This window comes from Urocampus carinirostris, chromosome 9, assembly GCF_059441175.1.
Source record: "Urocampus carinirostris isolate Australia breed hairy pipefish chromosome 9, RoL_Ucar_1.0, whole genome shotgun sequence".
NCBI classification, from domain to species: domain Eukaryota; kingdom Metazoa; phylum Chordata; class Actinopteri; order Syngnathiformes; family Syngnathidae; genus Urocampus; species Urocampus carinirostris.
The window spans coordinates 15,618,404-15,638,084 of NC_142357.1; the positions used below are offsets into that span (position 1 = coordinate 15,618,404).

Here is a 19,681-nt window from a genome sequence, read left to right on the forward strand (position 1 = left end):
ACACCCCTTTCCTGCCCGTGTCTGCCTGTGTATCCATAGCTCTGCATTTTAAGCTGTAAACATGAGTAAAAAGCTTGATGAACCTATATTATATTACATACAGGTAAATCTTTTTCAATTTCGAGTTTCTCTAGAAGCCATCGTGTGAACAAAACACTCTGAAACGACAAAAGCAGCAAAAGGCAAAGGAAGATGCTTTCTATCGCCGACAAAGTTGGACTGTTACATGCTAAAGGAAGGTAAAAGCAGTTTTCAGTAACATCCACATGATGGCGATAAAATATCCTGACTAGTGGATAGTATTGAATAATGTTTAGCAAGTTTTTAACAAAACATAAGTGCCTAACTCCAAACTGCTGATATTTGACCTAATCCAGGCTACATGGAAAGCCTCTTTATTTGCAGCAGTGCCCAAGTCGGTCAACCAATCAAATTTCATATAACAAATCAATAGTGCGGTATAGCGGCAAGATTATTAAAAAAACTTGATTTTGTCGGCGCAAGTTATATATCCCAAAAAATCGTTTCTAATGTACAGTACTTCTATTTATGGTTTGGAATGTTATTTCCACACCACATTATAATCTGAATTACGTGGATTGTGTCGCTAATAAATACAGCAGTGCAATAAAGCAGCAATACCATTTCTACAGTTATAATTTCATAATACAGAACGTATTTACCATTTACCATTCAGTTTCCATGTTTAATAAAATATGTAATAAATCAATAAATAAAGGGTTGTACTTGGCCGAATTGGGCTATAGCAGGTCCTTTTTAGAACGCAACTCGTGTGAAAAATGAGGGATTACCGTAAAGACAATTTTTATTCCAATAATAAAGTAATTTGCTTTTACTATGAGTGTTTTAAATCTCATTTCATTGTATCATTCTTCTTTTATAGATAAATAACAAATTTAATATAACATCTACATGTAGATACAGTATTTGCATGTCTGTTTAATTCTAGATGCTAATGAGAAGAATTGGATAGGTCTACATGATTTTTTCCCCCTTTTGTATTGCCTGTGTATCGGATTTGAGACAATCGGCAGATACAGACAAAATCTAATATTTTTTTTTTCTCCTGGCTTAAGCCCCTCTGCCAAACTGTTTTCCTCAATGTGGCGACTGAAAAGGTTTGCCTACCCCTATGCTAGCATCATAATTAGCAACACACTGGTGTCCCACATGACAGTCCAAAAGGTAATAGCATTAGTATTAGCATATAGCCAAAGTAACACTGTCGGGTGCGAGTACTTGTGTCCACCTTGTCGCGGATGCTCTGCCGGACTTTCTCCCTCTCTGCTTCCATTCGTGCATGCTTGGCCTTGCGTTCTTCCTCCTGCTGCCTAAGCGCTTCCTGACGCTCTTCTTCCTTCTTAGCTGCATCAGGGTCCTTCTCCTCCTCCCCGCCAAGCATCTTGCCCATGTCCTTGGTGGCACCTGAACACACCCAGAAAGAAGATGGTGGAAGTTCAAAGGAAAAAGGGGAAAAAACAGCGGCAGCAACACAAGGTGTCTGGGAAAGGCGACGGCGACTCGTCATCAGCTTGTTGGGGTCGATCATAAATACCAGCCCACCTGTGTGTATGAATTATGGATCTGGCAGTAAGGGAAGAAAACAACTGCAGCATGCAATTGATCTTCTTGGCCTTGAAGCACACAAACACATACATGCAGAAACCTTAGGGAGTATGTATGATGTTGAAATGATGTTCTGATGGAATTAGCTGTATACACCAATGTATATATGAGACCCAACTTAATATATGACAATGGAAATGTGCCAAGCTTTGTGTATAATGTACGTAAGAGAAAAATACATCATTGAATTGAGGAGTGGGCTGTACAAAAATCCTCAAGATAAAAAATCCCAATCTCTTCCTCTCAACTCATACATTTTCCAAGTATTTTAGTTTTTTTGAACATTTCAAAATTTTGTTCACCAATTTTGTACAGGAAAAAAAATAAACAACTAGCTTTTTGTTGGACGGATCTTGTTTTGCACTATTTTGGTAAATGGTATCAGATGACAACATCATTGTAGATTGATAATATTGCCGCAGTACACTTGCAGATATCATTAATCAAGCATTTATTTTTCACACATACTGCTCTGCCTCCCTCACGCTAAGTGAAAACGTTTACCGCCATGTGAAGAATGTACATTCAGAGAATAGGAAGACATGGGAACTGATACTCTAAAATCTTTGTTTTAAAATAAACTAAACTTGTGAGTTACTGTTTCAGAGCAAAACCATCTGTAGAAGGGATGAAGCAGTACTGACTAAAACTATAGCAAGCAATGGGAATCAAATCAGGGTCGTGGCGGCGAGAATGCCCAGACCTAACCTTTAGACCACTAGTGAAACAGATGACATATGAAAAGGCCTTCAATTTTATTTTTTTATCACACTATTTTTACTCATGGTGCCAGAATTGAATGTTGAAGAATAGAGAAAACAGAAAATGGTCCTGAAATAAATGGAAAAAAAAATGGGAAAATAAACATTTAACGGAAACATTTATTTGATGTGTGTGCTGATGAATCAGACTTAGAATTTATTTATATCTTTCAGAAAGAAATTTCAGTTTTTTCCATTCTCTAACTTAAGTCTTGGGTGTGATATTGAGATTAAATCGAATGCCTTTCCTGACATCATTTGTATCTATATGGTTTGGTAGTTAAGTGTCGACACATGTATGAATACTGTATGCATTTTGTCAGGGATAGACATTATCAAAACTATTTAGTGGCTATATTTGCACAGATAAAATAAATGTATATAGTTGAATTCTACATGATGGTGGAAGCAAAGAACTCACGTCCTTCTTGGCTGAGGTCCCGAACAGAGAGAGGGAGTGTTTATTAACGTCAGAGGAATCAGTGCAGACAAGAACACAACTTCAAAATAAAAGAATACAAGATTGATAAAAGTACAAGAGATATAATTACACTCATTGTTGAAACGTTACTTTATGTGTGTGTTTGTATGAGAAACATTGTTTTTATATTTAGTAATATAAAAACAAGCTAATTACCTTGAGACAGAAAATCAAGAGATTTACATTGAAAACCTGACAATTTCCAATCCTATCCGGCGAATTTTGCGTTATATAAGGCGCACTTTTGAATTTCAGGCCAATTTGGGGTTTTTAGGTGCACCTTAAATAAGTAAGGTATTTACATACCTGTCAACCTGTACATTTTTGCCGTACAAAGTACGTTTATTGTGGATTTTAAGACGTGTACGACGTACAAGAAAATCTGTACGCAAAAATGCAAATTTGTCAATTATGGGTACCATCCGGTATACACTGGCTATCACGAAACGGCAAATCAATCAAGTCAAACGAGTTTGCCGTGGTAATCTCTATCTTTGTATCGGGTTTTTTTTCACCGCAGACTAAGCGAGCGGTTTGACGGTACTGTGCGCATGCGTCTGCCGCCTGGGGATTTCCCATTGCATCATTCCGATCACACGTAAACAAAGCGAAAGCAGAGCAGTAGGCCTACATTATAACATAGTTTTGAATTTTCTTTGAATACAATCATCAAGTCGCAATGGCCGAACCTGAATAAAAACGCCCTAAGTTAAATAGAAGAGGCAAGCATCACAAAGAGTGGGAGCGAATGTCAGGACGATACGAGGGATTGATACAAGCTTTGATGAAAGGTGTGGAATATTCGTATTGTGTTGCTTGCAAAAAAGACATGAAAGTAGCTGTCTCCGTTTTTTTAGAGAACACTATAGTAATTAAGCAACACTTGTAATTTCATCATTTATTAAGAATATGCACAGAATGATATAACAAAACACATGTACAATAAAACATGTTAAACTACATAAATAAATACGTTTGAAAAAAAATATATGGTGTACGATTATTTTGTATTTTGTAAGGGAAAATATGACAGTTTGTAAGGGCATGGAGCCGTGGAGGATGACAGGTATGTATTTATTATGTTAGTCCTTGTTTTTTTTCTTAGATGTGGGGCTAATATTGGCAACCACCAAAACATTTTCCTGTCAAAAATGCGCTTGCCATTATCCCCATCATCATCCTATTTGCCTGTGGCGAAACGCGGCCACATCAAGCCCGAGTGTGACAAATGAATACTCAGCTGGTGAGAGAGAGGGTTAGTTGCTCAGCATGGGGCCAGGGGCTAAGGTCAGTCTGCCCGCCGCGGGTGGGCGGCAGCTTGCTAAACAAACAATCATATGACAACCGGAACATATGAGGCAAATGTCGGCATTTGACTTAAAAGTATTCACAAAATTTTAAAACATGCAATATAAGGGGAAATAGAACTTTATAGAATTTATATATATATATATATATATATTTCATCTATATATTCCAATTATCTTCCGAGATGCAGCTTTTCTCATCTTTGACTTTCTTAGCGGTGATGTTATGTTAAAACAACAGTCGTTCGTGCAAGCCAGTCCCCATATTGGTTACGAATGTTTTAGATTCAGTAATGGTACAACAAAGGGCGGGCAGCCAAAATGAGGGTAACGGGCCAAACCGGGACGATCAATGAAAGGCGGCCGCAGCCCTGACAGAAAAACGTGAGGCTGGCCAACCAAATAACACTCAGTAAGCAGCCAGGCTAACCGGTAAACAACAACGAAGAACTGCTATGCTGGCAAATGCAAAGCTGTCCGGGAAAAATAGTCAGGGACACAGCAAAATCCGGGCTAACACCAAGTGAGTCGGCCAAAACAAACCAGGCGTGGTGAGGGCCTCTCTCTTTGCCAACGGGACAGGAAATCAGATGTTGCCGAGGGACTTTCTCCTCGCCGCCAGGACGGGAAGCTCAGCGTGGACAAGGGGATTTCTCCACGCCAACAGGACAGGAAACCAAGCACGGCCGAGGTGTCTTCTTGCCGCCTGGACAGGAAACCAGGCCCGGCCGAGGGGTTTCTCCTCTACCGTTAGGAAAGGAACCAGAAGCTGACGCTGGGACATGGATGTGGGAGCCTCCCGCTTAATCATTTTTAGGCCAGGTCATTCTGTCAAGGTTTTAGGGTTGATGGAGGGGAAGTAAGAACTGGAGGCAGCAGTGTTTAAGAAGAGGGAATGTATGTAATAATGTGAGAAGGTACCAAGTTGCAAACAAACATGGGTTTATAAAACAACAAAATTTCGAAACAAAACCAAATCCAAAGACTAAAAATGTAAATGGAAAAAGCAATGAGCAAAGTAACAAAACACAAACAAACCTGGCATGGTGGCGGACACAAAAATAACACTTCAAAGTATGCTTGTCCAGACAGTCATATTTAATGGGCTAGGATTATTAGGGACAGGTGTGTTGGGATTGGACATACCTGTGGCCAGTTCTAAACCCGGTTGTGACCCTTGGTAGAAGGAGGCTTACTAGATGCTAACAATACTTTGCACACATAATAAGAAATATGGACTCGATAGCAACAATCATATACATTCAATTTCTCTTACTTGATATGAAGTGTGCGCTGCAAACCCGAGCATTTTTTGATGATTGCCTTGGTCAAATCTTTTCGCTTTACTGCATTGAACAAAAACTGTCTTCTTTTTTTTTTGATCAGGAGTGTCTGCTGGGATTCTGTAAAACTTCAACATTTTTTCTCCAAATCTGGCACCCAAAGACACCACATGACGGCAGTTTAACACCCAACTAGCAGCAACGACCGCTTAGTGTACTTAGTCTTTTTACCAGTCAGTGTCCAGTTTTGCCTTCACCTTAGAATGTTAAATAGTTGATACGTTCATCATTAAATATGGGCAGTATTACTGCTTGTCGCTAGTTTCTGGTCACTAAAAATAAAGACTGGGTGAAAATGTGCATTAATATCGGTCTGATCGCGACTCAATCTCTTCATCCAATCAAACCTCTGCTTTGGGCGGTGAGCAGTCTCGGGATGAAAAACACACAAAAAGAAGATGGAAGATGCAATCTTGAAAAGCAAAAATAGGAAATGAGCAGGAACCGTCAGACCTGGGGCTATCTGATTACGGCTGGCTCTCGAATCACACGACTTGTTCTTGTCCACACTTGATCATACTCACACTAATATAGATTGTCTGCACAAGAGAAAATTGATCCACGAAGAGTCCCGATTGATTTTTGGGCAGGCCCTTGTTGCTCAGGAAATCAAACACACATACTTCCTGTTTGCTCCAACAGACGGCTGTCATCAAATCTTTTCAGTTCTTCTGATGTACGTTTGTTGTCGTCATGACGATACAGCCCCTATTCCAAGACCATGATTCCCAAACTTTTGGTCTGCATCAAAGTCAACCTCAAACCAAACCAGAACACATCCAAAGCCGTGTTTATCACTGGAAAGAAATAATGACACAAGTAATCTGCTCAGAATGAACACAATAAGGATTTATTCCTAGCCTTTGACAGGCCGCACTTTCTTTCTTATGTGGACCATAACCCAGACGCAAAGACCTAAATGAGAACGACCTTTTTGAGATTGTCCCATCAAACCAATTTTCCGTCCCAAGTATGGTAGGATAGATTGTGTTAAGGCTGCAATTAATTTGATTACAAACGCACACCATCCATCCATTTTCAGCAGCGCTTATCCTCAGTAGGGTCACGGGGGGGCTTGAGCCCCTCCCAGCTATCTTTGGGCAGTGGGCAGGGGACACCCTGAACTGGTTGCCAGACAGTCTCAGGGTACACAGAGACATAGAACTCACCCGTTCATTCACATAATTTGAACCAGCCAATTAACCTGACATGCATGTTTTTGGAATGTGGAAAGAAACCGTAGTGCCAGGAGGAAACCCACGCAAGCACGGGGAGAAAATGCAAACTCCACAATGAAGGTTTGATCCCATGACCTAAGAACTGTGTTGCGGACGCGCTAACCACTCAGCTGCCGTGCTGCCTCACAATGGTCATTAGTAGCATGCAAAGCTAAGATTCTGTGTTGTTGACTTACCACCTAAAGCTTGCTTCATAACAAAGTCCATCTTGAGTGTTTGGGTGTCTTGAACTTCTTCAGAGTCAAAGAAGAGCTAGCGTGTCGTCTCCGGAGCAACCTCTGGCACTCTGATCTGGATTTCTTGGGATACACCTGCAATGAGATAGAAAAGCGCAATAAAATTAGCACTACGATGAACTGTTGTCCCTACAACAAGGACATCATGCTAAGAAACACCAGCAGCAAGAATGGCTATTTACGGGGTTTCTAGTTGCGTGATTTGTTGTAATACCATGTTGGGCCAAAAGACAGTGATGAAAAAAATGCAATGCTATTTCCTCTGTCATCTATAATTCTTGCAGCCTAAGGGTTAGGATTCGGATCCCCTCACCACCGCGATCTGGGTGCAATTTGCGTTGCTTCCAATGCTGAGCAAACCACGTTGTACAGCGTTGTGTTGGCTGAGTTATTTTACATAATGCTCCATTACAACATTGTACAAAGTCCAGTGATGGTTTTAGGCACGAGCGAGGCCGACAATTTTTCCATGACTAATTAATAATAATAAATGTGCGCCACAAAGCGGCTTTAGTTCATCTTACAACATATGACTAGGGTTGGGTAGAGTTACTTTAACTTGATTACTTTCAATTACTTTTGGATTACTCCAATACCAAATATGCTAATAAAAGACAAAATAAACTAAATATGAATAAAATGACTTAAAGGCTTAACGAGGAGTAACGGAATACATGGAATGGCAAAAATGATGTTGGCAAGCTGTTTGGATTTATTTTCATTTTGTTTCTGTCGCATTATATGTTAGTTTTGACGGAGATCAAAGAAATCAAAGCCAGGAGAGAAAGCTTACCACGTGTTGTGAGTCATAATTTTATTCATACTTAGTTTTTTTTGTCTTTTATTAGCATATTTGGTATTGGAGTAATCCAAAAGTAATTGAAAGTAATCAAGTTAAAGTAACCCTACCGACCCTGCATATGACTTTGCCTCTTGTCAAATGGGCTTGGAGATGGTCTCGCACAGGCAGTAATATAGTGTAGAATTGACAGTGACAACATGGCCTAGTTAGTAAAAGTAGTGCTTTATTGAGATAAAATGCAATGTCTTTTCCTTTGTTATCTAAATCTTAATAGGTGTTAGGAGTCTGTGCTGTGATCCGGGTTCGATTCTCATTGCATCCAATGGTGGGCAAATGAGGTCAGTGTTATTCATCGACTGATCAGGCATTTCTCAATTACGGCGATGAACGACCGTAAAACCTTGGTATAAGCCGCACCCAAACTTTAAGCTGTAGTCATAAGGCAATTTATTTTTCTTTCTGTGTGCAACCTCAATGGAAGTTTTTAAATCAAGACTTAAGACACACTTCTATTCCAAAGCTTATGATTGAACCCCACCTCATATTTTGTATTGTCCTGTCTTTTTCCGACTGCCTGCCTGGTGGTGATACGAAGAAGGACGATCTGAGATGAGTCAGCGGACCAGCGTCTGACCTGAAGCATGTCAACCCCTGCATTAACCAGCTGGCAGAGATGGGAAGCTGCGTCTTGGTCGTCATAGACTTTCTGGACTAGTTTTCAGGCTGGGGACGTTGTTGATGTCATGCACTTTCCGGACAAATTTTCAACATGTTACCTAGTGTTTACTATGTTTGTGTACTGTAATGCTAAATCTAATTCACCCTGGTCATTCTGAAAGGGGGATTACCACTTGTGAGGTCCCTTCTCAAGGTTTCTCTTTTTCACGCTGAGGTTTTGAGTTGTTCCTTGCCTGCATGTTGGTTTAAGATCAGGTATTTGTGTAATTGTAATCCTGTGCAGTCCTTTGAGACATTATTGTGATTAAGGGCTATATAAATAAATGTGACTTGACTTGACTTGGCTACCAAACGACCCACAGTCTAATACTGGTCCACTGTCTTCGAGGACAAGGGTTCAAAACAGAAGCTGTGATGGGGCACCAGGGTGGGATAGGAAAGAGTCTTTACTGATTTTAGAGCGGGGGTGGCATAGCTGGTGGCATTATTCATTCATTTATTTTCAAACAATGATGATGAAAAGGGTTGCGAGTAAAAGGTGAACTCTTTTTCCAAGCAGGAAACCAATCTCCCCTTTCTTTCTTCCTTCCATCCTCCTCCCCCTTCTTCTTCTTGTGTTTTAATTTGACGGTGGTGAAGGCTGGCAGCTCCATGACGCAGGCTAATCTCATCAAAGGCAGCAAACAGGCCAGCGCGGCTTCTCTGCGCTTTACAGGCTTTTTCCTCTCCTTCTTTTTCTTCCTTCCATCTTGATGGAATTCTTGCTCTCTTTCTTCTTCTGGTCAAGATCATTTTGTTGTTACATTGTTTTTTTTTTCAAAACATGTTTTCCCTTCTTTAGCTCTGTAAGACCCAGATATCGAAAAACATAAAATAAAATAAAATAAAATTAACCACTTAGATGAGGGGGCCCATTGGATAATTTAATCCGGCCCGCCATATATTTCAGTGTATGTCAAATGAAGAAGTGATGCTCTAGGTCAGAGGTTGGGAACCTTTTCGAACCAAAGAGCTTTAAAACAAATTTAAAAGCGCCGCAACGTGTATTTTAAGGCAAAATTAAAAAAAACGCCAAACCTCTCCAGACAAAATCTAACTCTTCAGCACATTTTATTTTACTGTGTGTCATTTAATGATTTTATCAAATCTATGAAATAATAATCGTGCCACAGCCTTTGTCCGATATTAATAAATATACCACTTAAATTTGTCTCCCTCCCTCAGTAACAGAGTGCTCAGCTCATTTTGACCGTCATATTTTGTCCTAAATTATGGTTCCAAACAAGGTGCAAGCAAAGTTCTTTTGTAAAAATGTTACAAAATACTGCAAATGATAAAGATATTGTCGTATTTACCTTCAACGCAGATTGCACTGAGCGAGAGAACAAAAGGGGGATCTTTGCACTGCAATGAGAAATCCACCCACCTCTACCACTAACCCAATCACATTGCTCCGAGTGGTTTGCGGGCATTTTGGGTGTTTTCGAGTGTTTTCTGTGGGGTTTTATCATAAAGTATCCCAACATTTAACAGAGATACTTTAATGAGTTTCCTCTTAAAGGATTTCTTAGCAAACTACCACCAAAACATAACAACGGTGTCGCTAAAGCTGTTGGTTTAGCCAATCAGATTTCGAGTTAGCAGAGTAGGACCTTCTCGAAGGTGTAATGAAAAGTCAGGGGTTTCACAGACTACGATTGAAAAAGTGAAGAAAAAAATCCCTCCATTCACTGCGTATGTCGAATTGACTTTTTCAGCCCTCAATCGAATAAGAACTCTTGCCAGAAACATGACAGGACTGGCTCGACTTTCAGCATTAGCTTCGATGGCTGAAACTGAACTGAAACGCACGGAATCGGTACAACAAAGTCATCGAAATCTGCTTGAGGAAAGAAATGAGGATGGATTTTATGTAACAACAAAACATTTTGGTGAGTAAAATGCAGCTATATTCCTAAATAATAGTGAAAATCTATCAGGTTATTATTGTTGCTTTTTTATATGTCTTGCAGCTGAAGTCAAATCATGTTTATTTGTATAACCCTTAATCACAGGGAGTCTGAAAGGGCTGCTCAGACCACAGAATATTGCAAACTACAGACTTTTAATACACCATCCCCTGATCCAAAACCTACATTAGGGCACGGAAAAACTCAAAAACCTCAACATGAAAAAAATGAAGAAACCTTGAGAAGGGGCCGCACATGAGGTGGGTTGGATTGATTCAGATGTCCTAAAAATAAAGGCCTAAGTGTGAAAAGGCACGACCCGCCACTGTTACACACAGTCCCTTTAAAACAAAAGCGAAAATGACAAACAAAGCCCCCAATTCCAGGTACCATATCCTGTCATGAACGACACCCTTGCCTGGTCAACAACATCCTTTAGGGCACAGGTGTCAAACAGGCGGCCCGCGGGCTAGATCAGGCCCGCTAAGGGATTGAATTCGGCCCGCGAGACAACACTCAGAGAAGCGCAAGAGAAAAACAAGCTTCAGGTTGAAATATGTCAACTTGATGTTGCCAAAGAAAGGTGCCTCGAACAAAGACACTGTACTTTCTTTTTCTCTCTCTCTACCTCTCTCTCTCTATCTCTCTCTCTCTCTCCCTCCCTCTTTTCCACACCTTTTCTCCCACTCTCTGTCTCTGTCGCTTTCACTCTCTGTGTCTCTCTTTTTCTCTTCCTTTGTTACTCTTTGTCTCTTTCTGTGTCTTCCTAACTTCTTTTCCTCTAACTTCCTTTTTTCCTTTTCTCTCTTTTCTCTTTCTCTCTTCCTACACTTCGCGCTTTCTTTACTCCTTTCCCTCCTTCTGTCTTTCTATTTCTCTTTGGATTTCTTTCTCCCGCTCCCTTTCTTTCCCCCTCTCTCACGACTTCTCTTTTTATCTCTTTTGTTCCTCACGTCTCTCACTCTCTCTCTTTCTCTTTCTTTGTCCCGCCCTCTCTCCTTTTCCCTCCCTCTTTCTCTTAATTCTTTATCCCTCTTTTTCTTTCTCTTTAATCTACTATTTCGGGCCCCGACAGAATGTTTGTTCTATCGTGTGGCCCCCGAGTTAAAATGAGTTTGACACCCCTGCTTTAGGGTGACTTCAGATGGACACTAATAAGAAATCAATACTGCACCCTGCAAAATTCGACATCAATGACTCGCCTTGGGTCACAGTGAGACTCAAACAACAACAGGTCAATCTGCCCCACGGAGACTCAACGGCGCCTCGTTCCCACATCTCACAGAATCATTAAGAAAACAACAAGACCGATTGCCATGGAAACATCAACCTTACATTCATAATTCATCAAGAAAAACAGCAGCAAACAGAAGGCGCCGGTGAATTATTGAGCACTTGCTGGTGGCCACCTGACTAAAACTACATTTCGTGATGAAATCCAGTTAAAACTGCTATGAGCAAATTTCGCAAGATCAGTAAACTGAGGGAACAAAAGCACCACGCCTCACCAAATACATGACATAGTCTTGAGTACCAAATCATTATTAACGGATGATGTAAAGCAGGGATGTCAAACTCAGTTTGGCTCTTGGGCCGCTTCCACACTTCCTGCTCTCAGGCAGGCCGGCTCAGTAAAAGAATGGGAACTCAAAATTTTCAGCTCAGCATTACGCTTTATCATTCAGCCCACTTTAGTAGCCTACCCTACATATAATAATTATGGAAGACAAGATCTTTTCTAAGCTTAACAAACAAATGGGAAAACATATTTTCATCATTGGCATTTAATGTGTTATCTGTTTTATTTTCAACATTTGTGTGAATGCATTTTAACACCTGAACCAACTCACCATGCTATATAAACTCCAAGTGGTAGTTGCAAAAAATGCGTTCTTAATCGTCGCACTGGTTTGAAATTGATAAAAACATATACAAAATAAAAGTTTTAGCAGTGCATGGGAAATAAACCTAGACTATATCAGGAATTTTACCTAGGAATTTTATTAAAATGAGGAGGGCCTTTAGAACAGGTTGGAATTTCTCATCTGATGTTTTGAGTGCTCTCCTGTTCTCCTTCATTGATGTCTTCTCTCCTTATTTTCAGTGTCTTCTGAGCTGTAAACTTATCAAAAGAACAATTGAAAAATGTAATCATAAGGAAATAACCTTTGGACTATAACTGAGAAAAAGGAGATGCAAGGTTTTTGTGAACAAGGCGGCATCCTGTTGAAAATTGTCAATACGAAAATAACATATTTGTGAGAAAACGCATCACCATCGCATCAAAGGTAAGATGATCAAAGGTAAGGTACCAATTCAATACTTACGTTTTTTTTCATATGGCTTAAAATCATAGGATAGGTCTCCTTTAAATTATAGTCCTAAGGGCGTGTGCATTAGGCTTGGATGTAAAGACATTGGAGGCTCATGCAGAAAAATGAGGGCAACAAAGTAGGACAAGCAAGTGGAAGCAATCGAGGCCTAGCACGGCACAAGACATTGGTTGCTCGCCCCTTTCACACTGCCTGTCTCAGCGGCTCTTTTCAAAGAGTCAACAATTCTCCAGCTCAGGGGAACTTTGAACCTCGGCAACAGGTGAGATGCTTGTTACCACAGCAACACAGAAGCATAAAGGACATAGTCCAAGCATTCAATAATGCTGGCATGGTGACACTCGCTAGCAAGACACATTAATTCCAGTGAATTGGATTTTTTTTGGGGGGGGGCAGGAAGAAGCAAGCAAAGCCACATTCTGTGTTTAAGGGGACAGTGTGTATTATTTAGCGCCTTCTGGTGGTTAAAAAGAACTTCATTCATTAAAAAGATATTGATTGAAATTTGGGGTCTTAACCTATATTTACTTGTGGGCCACCAGAGCAGGGTCTGGGTAAGGGTTGGCCAAATCAGGTTTCCACAAGAAACACATTTTGTTTTCAACATTACACAAAATAAAATTCCAAACTAAAAAAACATCAAGAATTATTATGAATTTGAATTGAACAGTAATAAATAAAAACATAATTTGTGTAGGCTGCATTTACATTAATGGAACAATGTGCATTATTTGACAGCTAAGAGTACTTGAATTGTGCGGTGCGAACATAACGAGTGCTAAAAAGCACAAAGGAGAATGCAAACTACTGACACTCAAAGTGACGGAACGTCACCATTATTGTTTTAATTTGTTTGGTAGGTATCCATGGCAGCAAGATGAAGGACAATTATGTCAGCTCGCTTTTAGTGTGTCTAATGGTATGGAAAATAAATGCAATTTCTCAGCCTACACGTATTATAAAATATGCCCATTTTTTGACATAGTTCGTGTATTTTTTGTTTTTTTTTGTATTCAATATTGGGTTGGTTTTTTTATGAGTGATTTTTTTCCACCAGGATGCGCTTAATAATTCATATAGTTCATAAAAAATAATACATAATAAAAGAGGGGCCTCAACTTATCATTCCGCAGGCCGCAATTGCCACAGTGCCCGCGAGTTTGAGATCCCTGAATGTTTTAAAATTCTTGTGATTTGAAATTTTTTTTTTTTTTACATAACATGAGCATCACCTAAGGGAGCTAACATAATTGTCCCCCATCTTGCTTCTACGGGTACCCCCCAATAAACTGGCAAAAGGCTGGGCAAAAGAATGTCACTTTTAGTCTCAGTAGTTTGTACTCTTACTTGTGCTTTTTGGCACATGTTTACAGTTGCATTACACAAATCAGCGACATCTAGTGGTCAAATAATAAACGCTAGTCCTTTAAAGAAAGGTCAAATTTGGGGATAGAAGGACACTACTCAAGATTGAGTCTTGACTTGAAGAATGTAGCAGCAGTCTTAGCTATATTTTTTATTTCTATTTAATTTTTGCAGAAGATTGGACCACCTCTGCACTAGCAAGCTGGCACCGCCACTCGAGCCTCATTGCTAAAAGATGAACGTGTGAATTTTTCATGCGGTCGTGTGGCGCGGCAGAAAACAACACCGCCCAAATGAGGGAGTTAATTGACAGAAACAGAAACAATCAGAGAGGTACACAATGAGGAAAAGATCAATTTATATTAGCAAAAGCACAACCAAAATTCGAGTAGAAATTGGAAAAACTTGTGAAAGTACACAGTGGTAAATCCCTGATATCACTCAAACAGGGGGAGGTTTTTCGATGGGTCTCTTCATAATGCTCAAGATGGCCTCCTCAAACTGAATAAAAGACATATTTTTTTCCCTATTTTGCTTCTTAAGATGTTTGGGTGCATCAACTCAAGATGGCGAGGTCTACCAACGTTCCTTTTACGTCAAACTGCCCATAGGAGGCGTACATTTTGAAGAATCAAGCACCAGGTAAGATTGTCGGGTAATATAGAAAATATATGTTGAAGTGAAGGTATACATAAATAGATGCGGAAAAGTATATGCCATATAAGTAAATGAACACATCAGTAAGACATGTAATACCTATATAAAGTGGAACCTCCGTTTTCGAACAAAGTTCGAACAAATCGGTTCTCGACCAAAAATTTAGAGAAATTCTTGCTTCGCTTTTCGTTCAAAACATCGGAGTTCGAACGCCGGTACGCTAGGGGCGATGCTGAGCGGCGTACGAGTGTAGATTGCCCCCACCCCTCGTGAAGAACTGTTGTCACGGCAACGCGCACTCCTTCTCTGCTTTCGTTTTTCAAAAGCGGTGAAGGGAGTGTTTTAACTCCTAATTATGCCTCGAAAGAAGGTTGGTGCAAGCAGCAAAGTTGCTACAGGTGAAAAAAGAGGAGTAGTGCGTACAACTATTGCATTTAAGAAAGAAATAATAAGAAAATATGAAGAAGGTGTGCGAGTTTCCCTTCTTTCAAGAATACAGCATGGCTTCTGCAGACAACCGCCAAGGTAAGAAATCCTACTCATAATTCTTTTCTTTATCCTTTAACTGCTCACCACTTGTTGTGGAGACCCGGGTGCTAAATGACGTGTAAACGACCTGATTTTCATGTTAGCGGAACGTACGATTAGCCTGGGTTAGCTTCATGTTTACTTTCGTGGTAAACATTTAGGGTGTTGGAACGGATTAAAACAATTTTACATTACTTTTAATGGGAAAAAACGACTTCGGTGATCGTACAAATCGGTTTTCGTACAAAAAAATGGAACGGATTATGGTCGAGAACCAAGGTTCCACTGTATATGACATAAATGTGATTTATTCATCAATGTATGCATTTTGTCATTTATTCATTTTGGTATGTATTTTGTTGTGTATATTGTAGTGCATTTTCTTGTATATTTTGACGTGTACTTTGTCATTTATTTTTTCATGTATTTTGGTGTTTTTTGTAGTGTGTTTTGTCTTGTATTTTGTGATCTATTTTGTCGTGCATTTCCTTGTGTATTTTTTTGTGTTTTTTGTCATGTATTTTTTTGTGTATCATGCCATGTTTTTTGTCCTCCGTTTTGTCATTTATTTAGTCGTGTATTTTGTCGTGTACTCTGTTGCAATTTTGGGTTGTACTTTATCAGGTATTTTGTCATTTATTTTCGTTTGTGTATTTTGTCATGTACTTTTTCTTTTGTCATGTATTTTGTCGAGTAATTTGGCATTTATTTGGTCAGGTAAAGTGTTGTGTATTTTTTCATGTGCTTTTTCATTTATTTTGTCATGTATTTGGTCGTGTATTTTGTTATTTTTTTGTTGCGCATTTCATTGTGTATTTTTCCATGTATATTTCGTTGTGTAATTACTTGTGTAATTTTTTGTGTTTCTTGTCGTGTATTTTATTGTGTATCAGGCCATGTTTTTTTGTCCTCAATTTTGTCATTTGTTTAGTCGTGTATTTTTGTCGTGAACGCTGTTTCATTTTCGTGGTGTACTTTGTCAGGTATTTTGTAATTTATTTTCGTTTGTGTATTTGTCATGTGCTTTGTTGTTTACTTTGTCATGTATTTTGTCGAGGATTTTATTGTCATTTAGTTTTCGATATATTTTGTGATGTATTTTGTCATTTATTTTGTCATGTATATTTTGTCATGTATTTACTTGTGTATTTCATTGCATTTTTTGTCGTTTATTTTGTCATTTATTTTGTCGTGCATTTTGTGTATTTTTTGTTTTTTTTTCTGTCGTGTATTTTGTCGTGTATTATGCCATGTTTTTTGTCCTCCATTTTGTCATTTAGTTAGTATTTTGTCCTCCATTTTGTGATTTAGTTAGTATTTTGTCGTGTACTCTGTCACAATTTTGTCATGTACTTTGTTGAGTATTTTGTCATTTATTTGGTCAGGTATAGTGTTGTGTATTTTGTTGTGTATTTTGTCATATATTTTGTCGTATTTTTCTCGTGTATTTTGTCATGTATTTTTTTGTTGTGTAATTTGTCATTGTCATTCAAATGAGAAGGAAGCCGAAAAGCTGAGCTTTTCACCTATTGGTTGATCAGTGATGAAAAAATGTCTATGTGGGAATAGACAGCCAGTCTCTCATTTAAACATTTTCCTATGTGAAAATACACAGCAAAATACATTGAAAAAAATAAACGAGAAAAGACATATGCAAAAAAAATCCAATGCTGAAATGAATGCAATGATAAAATACAAAAATAAACGAATAGATTGGATGTATTTATATTTAGGTGTTACTTGATTCAGGTGTTCTTTTGGCATTTTTTGTAGGTATTTATGTATACATTTATTTTTCCATGTGGCAGGATAGGTGCTCCAAAGATTAACATAAACTGTTTTGGAAGCTCTATTTTACAAATGAAAAACAAACCAACATTGGAAACAGAGACTTCCTCCACATGCTGATTTGCTTGGCACCCACACTCACAACACACCATCTGCACACACACGATGTGAAGCAACACGCATTGAACATCGCGCAAATATTGAGATGAAACATAATATTGTCTCTACTTCATTGTGCTGTAAACGTCACAAAAAACACAATAGGGACAAAAGACACGGACGCAATTTATTGTTTTATTTTTCTGCACTATAAGGTACACTAGAGGTACTGAAATTATTTGCATAAACCTTGGCACATTATATACACTAGTGATACACTTAAGGGCAATGATTAATCGGTCGAAAAAAAACCCGCAATGAAAATCGAAACCTGGGTCACAGTGCCAACACTTAAGCACAGGACAGAAAATGATCCAAATGTCAAGCGAGAAGGCATTACATAAGAAAACACAAGACAATTTACTCACAGAACGAGAAACAAATGTTAAAGAATGAAGAACACCGAAAGTCATCCTTCAAGATATACGTAATCGCTAAAAAGCACGACAGCGGAAACCATTCTTTAGTGTATCTGATAATGAATTGCACTTTGCGTTCATTTATATCTTTCAGGATTCATTTTTTGTATTCTCCATTCTCTAACATCTGTTTTCTGGCAACATGAGTAATAAAAATGTGAGGATGACATGAAATCTAACATATCTTTCTGTTTCATCTGTATCACTGGTGGTCTGGTGATTGAATACTTCAACTGCTGCGTCTCATGTTTGATTCCTATTGCAAAACAATAATTCACAATTATGGTCAGCAACATTATCCGGTTGATGGACTTTTTGGACAAATTCTATAGGCTTGAGATGTTGCGGCTGTCAAGCATTTTCTAAACAAATCTTAACATTTTACCTATGTTATTCTTTTTATGTTTACTATGTTTAGTGTATTCTTAACCAATACAAAATCTATTGCACCCTGGTCAATTCTGGAAGGGGATTATCACCTTTCGCAAGTTTTCTTATTTTCTTTATGTTGAGGTTTTTGAGTTTTTCCTTGCCCGCATGTTGTTTTGGGATCAGGGGATGGTGTAATCGTAACCTGTTCAGATTTTTGAGACATTTTGTGATTAAGGGATGTACAAATAAATTTGAATTGACTTGACAATCAGTGTCATATATATATACACGGTAAAACCTTCCTTGTCTGGTAACACATATGTAAAAATCCTGCGTGTATTTACAATCTTACGGTATTTTGCAGGATACAGGGCACATCGGGTTATAAGACATACTTTTAAATTTCTGGCCAATTTGGGGGCTTTATGTGCGCCTTATAGTCCAGAAATCACGGTAAATTGCGGACCGCACACGCACAAGCCTAATCAAGGGTGTAGCTTCCTGCCTCAACCTTCATTACATCTTCCTCTTCTTCCCGCCACTCGCGCGCATCTAAGGATGTTGATGTTGATGACGCCCGCATGGCTCCACGCTGCTGATTTTAATTCCTGTTATGCGTTTTGATAAAGTGGGCCAGTTTTGGGAATCGCAAGCCCCACCGCTCTGTGCACGCGCACGGTGGGTGGGAAAAAAGCTGCAATGAAGGAAGGCGGGTACGTGCACGCGTTTTGTTACCAACCTGCTGCTGTTGTTGTTGTGATGTGTTCCTGTCAAGCGGCAGAAAGAGGAAAACTGGAGATCCTGCCAGTGTGCAGACAACACTTTCCTCACGCCCTTCATATACAGGCGCACCCGCACGCGCACATACAGCAACACGCCTTTGTCTCTGAGCCCGCCCCCCTCCGAGCCTCATCAGCTCGCAGCAGCGGCGGCATATGGACGCGCTCACTCACTGCTACTGTGTCTGCGCGTGCGCGCACGGGGGCATCTTAGGGGTTGTTTAGCCTTGTCAGTGACGTCAGGTTTAAAACCACGAAAGGACTGGTACCTGTGAGTTTTTAAAATAAGATTTAGAGAACTTTTGGTTGCTTTCTCTAATTGGGCAGGACTATGAGCGTAAACCTTGCTGGTTTTGAGGCGCGTCTCCGCCTTTTGGGGTTCCACAGGGCTCAATTCAAGGAGCACTCCTCTTCTCTTTGTATTTACTTCTGCTGGGCTCCTTTCTCAGAAAACATGGTATCTCTTGTCATTGCTAATCTGATGACGGTCAGACATACATGCCAATGAGAGAGATGCACCTTCCATTAAACATTCCTGTCTTGGTGACATTAAGTCGTGGATGGCCTTAAACTTTTAAAAATGTAATGAAAAGAAAACTGAAGTGATTGTCATTGGTCCCAGTGACTCCGGTGCACCTCTACTTAATGACTTGGGCCGGTTGGCTCTAGATGTGAAGCCAATTATTTTTAACTTGGGCTTTTAAGTTGGTTCCTGTAACCATCAAAGGAGAAGGTGTAGAATTTGTCCAGACCTACAAATACCTGGGTGTGCAGCTGGACAACAAACTGGACTGGACTGCCAACACAGAAGCTCTATGTAGGAAAGGTCAAAACCGACT

The 19,681-nt window shown here is 39.5% G+C and overlaps 2 protein-coding genes across 2 annotated transcripts in view; one reads left to right on the forward strand and one right to left on the reverse strand.

Moving 5' to 3' along the window:
• Positions 1–19,213, reverse strand: part of LOC148359416 (complexin-2) — a 28,641-nt gene extending 9,428 nt beyond the window's left edge. The window contains exons 1-3 of the mRNA XM_088344650.1: positions 18,803–19,213; positions 6,954–7,088; positions 1,271–1,446 (exon numbers count right to left, since the gene is read on the reverse strand). Of these exons, the coding sequence (XP_088200776.1) occupies positions 1,271–1,446; positions 6,954–6,984 (207 nt within the window). The 5' untranslated portion in view covers positions 6,985–7,088; positions 18,803–19,213. The remainder of the gene's footprint in view (positions 1–1,270; positions 1,447–6,953; positions 7,089–18,802) is intronic.
• shtn3 (shootin 3) overlaps positions 18,607–19,681 on the forward strand; it is a 36,331-nt gene continuing 35,256 nt past the window's right edge. The window contains exon 1 of the mRNA XM_088344646.1: positions 18,607–18,776. Within this exon, the coding sequence (XP_088200772.1) occupies positions 18,763–18,776 (14 nt within the window). The 5' untranslated portion in view covers positions 18,607–18,762. The remainder of the gene's footprint in view (positions 18,777–19,681) is intronic.